This window comes from Neltuma alba, unplaced genomic scaffold (genome assembly GCF_004799145.2).
Source record: "Neltuma alba isolate B1F8T4 unplaced genomic scaffold, ASM479914v2 tig00011773_pilon, whole genome shotgun sequence".
Lineage (NCBI taxonomy): Eukaryota > Viridiplantae > Streptophyta > Magnoliopsida > Fabales > Fabaceae > Neltuma > Neltuma alba.
In genome coordinates, this window is record NW_021636396.1 from 168,731 (window position 1) to 178,630 (window position 9,900).

Sequence of the window (9,900 nt, forward strand, 5' to 3'; positions counted from 1 at the left end):
TAGAACAGCCTAAAAAGGTGTATATATGTTGAAACCTTCAGCTAATTTAAAACAATGTATAAATTCTATTTTATTGCTAACTATATATTTGTTAGTCTAAGGGGAAGAAGAACCTGTTGAGAAATCAGTCATTGTCATGTTCACAGAAGAAGCCCTCTGAGCCTACTCTTGTAGTGTCATCAAGATATAGAATGTCTTGAGGAATATGCAATTGGGGCAAGATTAGAACACGGCCACTACTTGATGATTCCTTTCAACTTTGAGCTAGAGGTTTATGGTAGACCCGCATATGAGTACGTTACAAATGAGGTACTAAAAGAAATTCTGTCTCATGAAATGGCTAGCACGAATGCCTATAACTTTTATATAAAGTATTTCTCAAGACATGATTAAATACTTAATTACTTATAACATTTATTATATTGATATTTTTGTTTGGACAATTAGGTGCCTTTACAAGAATTTTGTTGTTCCTGGTGACCTTGATGAAAGGTTCAGATTCATCAGTCCCCATACCTTTGCCGGCCACAGCCCTAATATGAAGCAAGACTTATTGAGGGATTTGGTAAATATCTTCATTTCAAGGGCTGTAAAGAACAAGGACACTTTCTTTTGGCACCTTACTACCAAGGGTAAGTATACTAAATTTTCTTTAATTTTTTTATCATATAATAGTTTCTAATTGTTCTCATTGTCTTTATTGTATTTAGGGGACACTGGATGCTTATTGTGGTCAATCCCTTCAAGGCAAAAATTTTGGTGTTTTGATTCTCTTAATGGGGATCCAGCCAATCAACCATTTATGCAATCACTATTTAACAGGTATCTTGAATGTGCTTTATCACATTGAATTTAATTTCTTTTTTCTATCTAATTTTTGACAATTATTAACTTTTAATTTCATTATATTCTCAAAGCTCTATGGTTGTTCTGCACGAATCAAGGCTTAACATGCCCCCCGATCAAAGGCGACCTATTCGATTCCATGTTCCCATGGAAAAAAAAAAGTGAAGGTATTCATCACCATTAACTATTCAACTAAATATAGTTTATCATCAGATCATCATTAATATATTTTCCTTCACCTCTCTTTACAGTGCCCACTATAACCAAACAAAAGCACAGATTGTGGATATTGTGCCATGAAGTTCATGAAAGAGATATTTATGCACAATGCTAACACAATCCCTATTACCGTAACATGTATTTATTCAAAGCTCAATTTATACTTACGTTAATTATACATTTATACCTAACATCATCAAATTCTTTGTTTTTTTATACAATACTTTGCAGATACATATTGCACGTGATATTCATCCAGTCAGATGAAAGAAATTATGGAAGAATTGGTAATGGCATTGTACCATCAGTGTGCATAGAATAGATAGACAAGAAGATTGGTATTTGTCTTCTTTTTTTTTTTTTTTTTTATTTCTCACAGTTCAATGATGCTTTTGGTTTAGGTACTTGGACAATTTTGTTATAGTTTTTGTAAATAGCCAATTTTGATTTTGGTTTAGTACTTGACAAATTTTGTCTTAGTTTCTCTTGTCCAAGTTTCCTTTTTGTATAGTACATATTTCTATTTCTAATTTGCTGGTTGGATTGATGTGTGTGTGTGTGTGTGATATTGCTCTATTACTGCCTTTTGTATTCAAAACGCAAGGACCGCTAAAAAGAAGCCACCTCATTTTAAAAGAAAAAAAGTGCATAATACTTTATGATTATTCAATATAACTGTCAAGCATTCTACATATATTTTACGGTTATATTTAATAGCCGTCAAATATACATAATACTTGACAGTTACAGATAATAACCGTCAAGTATGAGGAAAACATACTTGACGGTTTCTATAAATAATCGTCGAGTATATCTAACACATACTTTATAGTGTCAAGTATTAGGTATAATACTTGATGGTTTTTAAATCAAAACCGTCAAGTATTGTGTCAAATATTTGATAATTATTAATCGTCAAATATTAGAGAAGCAAATATTTGATGCCTCCATATTTGATGGTTATAAACAGTCAAGTATGACTAAAAATAACCGCCAAGTATTTATATTTTTGTAGTAGTGAATATAATAATATTCCACCTAATGTCATTTGAATCAATCGCCGTTTACTAATCATGGAATGATCAAAGCAAGTTGTAGTTAAAAACTAATATATTTTATTGAATGTATTAACATATTATCCGACTATATATAACTTGTTGTATAATATGCTATTGAATGCATTAGTATACATTACCATACCATACGACTATATATATACTCTTCCGATCCTTAGTATAAGACCCATTTAACTAGTTTGATTAGATTAAGAAAGTTAGTTAAATTAGTTAATTATAAAAAAAGTGAGACATTTTTCCTAAAACACCATAATCATCTTTCTTAATACCCCTCTCCCTTTTCTACTTGATTATGATTGAGGGAATATCTATAGGAGTAATTTAGAGAAAATTAATAAATATGATAAATGAGTCTTATATTTAAGACCAAAACCAACTCAAGAATTAAATCTTATATTAAGGACAAGAGGAGTATATGGTATGTTAGTATAAAATCAAAGCTTGAAAACTATTTTCATACGAACCAACCAGTTAAAGATTTGGTTCAGCCACAAAAATATTTGATCAGGTTGGCTCTTAAAGTTGTGACAGCAAAAATCATATTTGTACACTCCTTTTAATTCTTATACACTTCCAATTATCTTACCCACACTAAAACGAAGTAATTAAGTGAGTATTTCGAAAATGATATAAGAAATCATATTTATCCACATTTGAAACCGTAAAATACATTTTGAGAAGAAGAAAAAATTGCATCAAACTTTAAATAGGCACAATATTATAAAACGTAACTAATATCATATTTGGTGACCTATAATCAGAAATAATTGTTCTTTTTTAAAAAAATGCTTTATAATAGGGACAAGAGGGAACATTAGTTATCATCTATCATGTCAATGGATAAGCTTGTAAGACATCTCACAAACTGACACACATTGATAAAGCTCGTAGAAAATTCAACAAAAGCCTTTTACACCAGAGGTACATATTTAAAACATGTTTCAAGTTTTCAACACTCCCTTCCTTGGAGAAAGATCACAATTAAAAATTGATCAAGTTCTTCTCTTTCAAGCTTTCCACTGTATCCCTGAGACTCACCTCCAGGGGAATAAACTCAATCCCCAAGGTCCTTGCCTTTTCTTTGGAAACTTGATACACTGGCATGAAGGGCTTGTCGTTCTCACATCTAACAAGTTATTGAGGAAGCAAGAAATGAGGTGAGAAAAAAATTTCAAACAAATAGGCAAATGCCAAGGCAATTCAGAATAAGAAGTGGGTGCAAATTATTTGAGTACACAAGTTCAATCTCCAAGTCATCCACTTGTTTTGGAAGAACAAATCTTTACGATACACAAGTTTCATTTGCAGTGCAGGTTCTAAAAATCTCTGAAGAGGTGAATGCAATGAGTCCACTATGTGTCAGGAATTGTGAAAAGAAAGGTGAGAGAGAAAAATAGAGAATGAATATAAAGAGTAACATATTATATTCTTCTGGTCCTAAATATAAAACCTACTTTATAGTATAATCTACACTACAAAATAGATCTTATATTTAGGACTGAAAGAGTAGTGAATAATTTAGGAAATCAAAACATTAGAGATTAAGATTGACGATTATCCTTATTTTCAAGTCAAGGGTAATCCTAATCTTATCCCAATCAAATATCTAATTCAAATCTTACTAATAATATGAAATCCCATTTAAATCTAAATAAAACATAATACAATCCTAATAATCAGCGAATCTAACAAAATCTTATCTAAATCCATAATTACATATCAGTGAGTGTGGAAGAGAGAGAGAAAGAGAGAGAGGTTTCAGGACGTGGAGATTCAATTAACTTACTTCTGTGGGAGTGGTAATGTTGGATATAGCTCATGCAAAATCTTCACAATGTCAGAGTAGTGTGCTACTGTCTCAACCAAACAATACCTTCCGCTGGCTGAAGAAATCTCAAATGCTTGAATATGAGCATTTGCAACATCCTTCACATGAATCCAGCCCAAAGATAAATTTCGAAATGTTTGCGCACCTGCATCAAACGAGCTTGAGAATAGTCCAAGGAGAAAAATAAACAGTTTTCTCTTGAGGCCACGACAAGAAATTGTTTTGCACATTCAAATCAGCTAGAACTCTCAAAATAATAATAAATTAATAAATAATTAATCAGCTTATTGTTGAAGAAATTCAATGACAGTACCACATATAGGTCAAATTTGAAGGAAAAACAAATCAAAAACTATAACTGTCTTAATGTAAAGTTTGCCACCCAGAACTTCTAAAGCAATAAGCAGGACTCTGCAAAGGCCTAGGAGTTAAACTCAGCCATCTTGAGTTTAATATGTATCCAAGAAAATATTTGGTGAAACTATGGCTATAATTAAGGAGTGTTTGTTTCAGCTTCTTTGTAGCACTTTCATATAAATTGAAACAAAACTCCTTTCATATATTTATCTTTCACACCTTAAAATCACTTCAAAAAAGCTAATCCAAACACCCTCTTATTATTGGAAAAACATTTGCGCACAATGATTGAATAAAAACAATTGAAGTTCATAAGCTCCTGCTCCTCATTATGGAAAAACTTGATAAAGAGCATTCTTGAACTATAACTTACACGACTATCCAAAATCAAAGGACCCACCTAAGACTAAAAGATTAATTTGTAAGCAAGGGAATAGTCTACTCCACAACTTCAGAGAAAGTGTTAAGAGATCTCACTTGAGTTTTACTGTATCCTTTCAACTAGCATTACTCCTTCCTGACATATATATACACATATCACTTCTGTTTTGTTTCCTGTATCTTGGTTGATATTAGTTTTTATGATATTTTAACTTAAATTTTGAATTAGCTAAGTGGGATTGGTTGGGAGTTACGTTCCCTACTTTTGTACACCTTCTCTGTTGGCAACGAAAATAGACACTAAGAGACTCAATTTCTATGAATTTGTACTTCAAATCTGTACAAGAAAATTTCTTCTTTTATTTGAAAAAAATGAAATTATGATTGCTGCTGTCTTAATTTGCTAATTCAAGTGAAAAAGGACAATAGTAAAGAGCATTACAGTTTTGGATCTTATGTAGCATAATGGTTTGCATCGTGATTCCAAAAACACACATCAAATAAGTCACCATAAAGTCTCTGATTAAAATCATCATGCTCCCATAATCTCTTTGCACACATCAACATCTTGACACCAATTCTCTTTTCCATTTAGAGCCAGAGCAAACATTTTAGTTGAAAGATCAGACAATACAGATGAAGATAAATACTGTGACAATTTATTTTTGTGCTCCATACAGCATGGACGTTATGAATCTATGAAAATTACCATTTATTAAATTTGATATTGCAGCAGAGCTTTCATTAAGTGATGGTTGCAAGAGTGGCCCAATCACCACAGCTGGGTTGAGAGCAACCAAGTCAATCTTGTGTTCTTTTGCAAATTTCCAGGCAGCATCTTCAGCCAAAGTCTTGGAAAGTGTATACCAGATCTGAAAGCACAAAATAAAAATAGCGAAAACTTGAAAGGCATTATAAAATATTATTTGTGAGAAATATCATGTTAAAAACGCTGGAAGTTGGAACGTATACATTAGCAACACTACTCAGCAGCAATTTTCTAGAGCATACAAGTTTCAGAGTAATGATCTGTTATCAAATAAACAGATTAGGAAAATGGCTGAAGCAATTTCGCAAGTTTAATGGGCAATCTCTGCATCACATCACAACTGATTTCAAGGGACTGTCTTTTGTCATAATTAAAACATGCAGCTTTCATAGAGAATAAAGTCACAAAAAATAAATGAACCGAGAACTAGTTGTATACTACATTGTGACTGATTTACAACCACTGGGGACATCCATTCATAGACCCAGAAAGCAGAAGGAGAAATAATATCGCTGGTACATGGCAAAAAAAAAAAAATTTAAAAAAGTAAAAAACAAAAAACACAGGATAAGGAAGGATAAAAACTCATGGACATTTAAAACATAAAGAAATCCCTGATGAGTGCAAAGAAAGAGTTAGCTAGATGATTATACAATGAAAGAGAAATACCCCTAATAACCTTAAATTATGTAAGTGAAGTATGAAGAATTCCACAACATCCTTGCCAATTTCTCACAACTGTAATGAATTATTGGAGTATAGCTAAGTCAAATGGGGCCTGTAAGCCTTTGAAAAAGCTCAGCATCTCAACCTGGATAGTATAGTGAATTATATATAATACATACCTTATATTCCCTACAGATATCTGGATTTGAAAACCAAGTCTCATCAACTACAACTTCAGGAGTTTTAGGCTTTCCATTATATTCAACTGCAGCAGTGGAAGAAGTTAAAATAACTCGTTTCACAGATGGTGATTTTGCACATGATTTGAGAACATTAAGAGTTCCTTTGACTGCTGGATCAATTAATTCAGCCTGAAATGCACCAAAAAAAAAAAAAAAAAGGCAACAGTAAGAATTTAGTAAGAAAACCTATTTAACCAGACAATAAAATGGCGATTTAAAAGATTGTCAGCCTTGTGACTAATTTAAACTCGTGGGAGCTTAATAGATTCCAAAGCCAAAAATACAAAATCCTTTATATTAGAAGTTCATGGTTGAGAAAAATCTCTAACTGAGATTCGGGAGAATCTCAAAGCATGTCACTCTGAATTAGTCAACAATTCACTTTCTTTGGATGTCAATCTTGCTAAAATATGCCATGTTGTAGTTTACTGACTATAAGTCCCTGCAGTAATAAAATAAGCCAATCTTAAATGAGCCTTACAGCCAAAGGCCTATGTTATAGCCACTTCTTTGCTTCTAAAAGACGTTATTTCAAGTGGTAAAGAGCAGTAGCTAGGAGGGACAGATATGCCACTATTTTAATGGCCTCTTACATAATGGATAATGGGCACTGAGGCATCCAAGGCATGATGTTATGGTTCTATAATATGAACCAGGCAAGATTGAGAAGGGAAGAATAGGGAAAGAGAGGAAAGAACCAGAAAGATAGGGAAAACAAAGAAGAGAGAAACAGGGAGACGAGATGTACTAAGTAATACGCTGGATTAATCCACCGATATCATCAGCAACAATTCAGGTCTGATATTACACCCTTATATAGATAACGAAAATAACAGAAACAATGACTAAACTAACGCCTAGTTTACAACTAAGCAAATTACCAAGCTACCCTTAACTAAAAACACAACATTCCAATGACACAACACATGATACTCTATTCTCACAGTAAGTTTAGCATAAATCTCCAGTTTGCCCAACAGTTTTCAGATTAATGAAATAAAACTCCAAAGTCTTTTTTTTTTTTTTTTTTTGGCAGATCGAAAGGAAAACTCCAAAAATGATAATACTTACAGTCTTAGATTACATGTGAACTTACTAGGTCATCAATACGAGATATTGTTTTACTGTTTGCCAAGGCACAAAAAGGGAGCAAGCTATTGAGAAAGGTCACTATGTCTTGTGTATTTGGGAAAGTGGAAGCCTACTTTGTTGGACAAAATGAAATGTTGAAGCTTTTGTCTTCCTGTTATTGGACTTTTTATTTCTATGCAGAAATAGTCATCTAACAGTGGGCATAAGATAATCAAAAGATGATAAAAATTGGTACAGAGATTCTTTAATCAAAAGATGAAGTAGAGTGGCTATATTGATGTCAACCTGTGGATCTTTGACATTGAGAGCAACAGGAGATGCAGTATGAAAGACGCCCTCGCACTCCTCAACAGCCACGTCAAAGGAACCTTCTTCCATGAGATTTGCTTTAATCAGCTGCAGTCTCTCCTTTGCCCCATCAAGTTTGAGCAAGTGGTCTACTTTTACTGAATCATCTGCAAGGAGTTACAAACCATCACTAATATGTATCTCAAAATGATAAGAAACAACAAAATAGAATTGATTTCCGTCAAACTTAAAAAGCAAAATTAAGGAATTGACGTATCTAGCAATCTGTGTATTTCCCTCCATTTCTCTCCTATTCATCTTCAGCCAACACACCCGTACATTTTTTTATTATCTATGCATGCCCTGTTCTTGGATCATTCCTTCAATTTCCAATTACTCAAAACCATAACCAGAAATCGTGATACAACAAAGTAGAGAAAAAAGAAATGAACTTATATCTCACATGCACCGGCAAACACTTTAAATTTGGTTCATGTGAAGTGTAAAATAAATCCTTACTCCCATCTCTTCGTTAACAAGAAGAGGAAGAAGAAGAAATCAACGAAACAGAATTTCCTTCAGTATAAAAGAGAAAGTACTCACTTGGGTCGCGAACAGTGGCCTTGACAGCATAACCACGAAGAAGAAGAAGCTTGACGACCCATGAAGCAATAAAGCCAGAAGCACCAGTGACGCATACAACCTTTCCCTTTCCTGTGTTGCTTTCCATTCTCTTTCGTTCTTACTAAACCACTGCTTGAACTTAGGAAAAGTCTTCAGCTTGATTTTTACCTCCCGGCTTTGAATTGTACCCATTGTTTATAAAGAAGACCCCAAGTCTGTGAAATGGTTGGCTTTAACGCATCATCTTCTTCGAAGCGTCGATTGAGACATACAACTAGTTGACGGTCTTAACTCGTAGCGCACAATTACAGGTGTAGATTAAGGCATGGGAGAGCCAAGGGGAACTCCAGTTTCATGCATGTGATCGGCATTTGAGGCCATAAGTTACAATAAATGAGATCAGCAGCGTAGGTTTTTGGTTTCCTTCGTCAAAATTTGTGTTTGTGGTCTCCTCAAAATAGTTGGTTGAACTGATAAGGCGGTGATTCATTTCGGGAAGAAGACAACCAATCATTGTTGGTTTTAATGAGGAGCAAAGCAGTTGGTTTTAAAATACAGCATAGTTGCTTGCTTCACACATGAATCAATCAGGGGCAAAGCAGTTGATTTTAATAAATATACACGAGGATACTGCCATACAGAGAAGCTGAATGGGCAAGAAATTTTGGACCGCAAATATGATTGAAAAGACTACGTATGCCAAAGGAAGTACTTTGTACTCGGGAAAAACAAAAAACAAAAAGAAGTACTTCCTTCCTTTTTAATAGCGATTTTAGGGAGTTCTAGCTAGCTAATCATGTCAGATGAGTTTAAAACTGTTTTTTGGTACGAAAGAGCTATTATGAAATCTCAAATCAGAAACATTATTACTAGAACAACACGTAATAATAAGTTTCAGAATCATAAATAACAATTATTCACCTGTTATTAAATTTATTAGTAATTATTTTTTTAAGAATTTCATTGTAATTCTCTCTCTCTCGCTCTTTTTCTTTTAAAGTTTTTCTAAGGTTTTCCAAACATCCGTTTATTCTTATAAGAGGAGGTGAAGAAATTCTTAGTATTTTTTCACAAGAGCTTTTGATTATTTCAATAAGTATTAATTTTTTTTCATATATGTCCATATTTAATAAAAGTAGTAAGAGAATAGAAATTAATATGATGTTGGAATTTAATATAGTTAATTAAGAGTAATATTGGAAATCACTTAAATTTTATCACAAATTTAATATCTTTAACTATTTTGATTACTATGTGTTAATTAGTTAGTGAGTTTTTATAATAAAAATTAGAGATAAGGCTGTAGATCTCATGAAAAAAAGACACACGTAGCTCCAATAAAAAGCAAAATATAACAAGAGCATTATTGAAAATAAATAATAATCATACCTAAAAAGTTGAAATACCCCTATCATATGTTTATAAGTTGTTTCCATGTTCCAATATTTTATCCGAATTAAAAAAAAACTTCAAATCTCATTAATTTTGTATCGAAATTAAACAATTTTTTTT

General features: G+C 32.8%; 1 protein-coding gene across 2 annotated transcripts in view; it reads right to left on the reverse strand.

The window, feature by feature from the left end:
* Window positions 1-8,865, reverse strand: part of LOC114717748 (tetraketide alpha-pyrone reductase 1) — a 57,033-nt gene extending 48,168 nt beyond the window's left edge. Inside the window, exons 1-6 of one of the 2 annotated variants that reach the window (XM_028902944.1) lie at window positions 8,368-8,854; window positions 7,762-7,931; window positions 6,322-6,513; window positions 5,417-5,579; window positions 3,928-4,114; window positions 2,843-3,267 (exon numbers count right to left, since the gene is read on the reverse strand). In XM_028902944.1, the coding sequence (XP_028758777.1) occupies window positions 3,123-3,267; window positions 3,928-4,114; window positions 5,417-5,579; window positions 6,322-6,513; window positions 7,762-7,931; window positions 8,368-8,494 (984 nt within the window). In that variant the 5' untranslated portion in view covers window positions 8,495-8,854 and the 3' untranslated portion in view covers window positions 2,843-3,122. Of the gene's footprint in view, window positions 1-2,842; window positions 3,268-3,927; window positions 4,115-5,416; window positions 5,580-6,321; window positions 6,514-7,761; window positions 7,932-8,367 lie in introns of those variants that run through there. The other variant, XM_028902945.1, reaches the window with a different exon arrangement.
* Window positions 8,866-9,900: the final 1,035 nt, after the last annotated feature.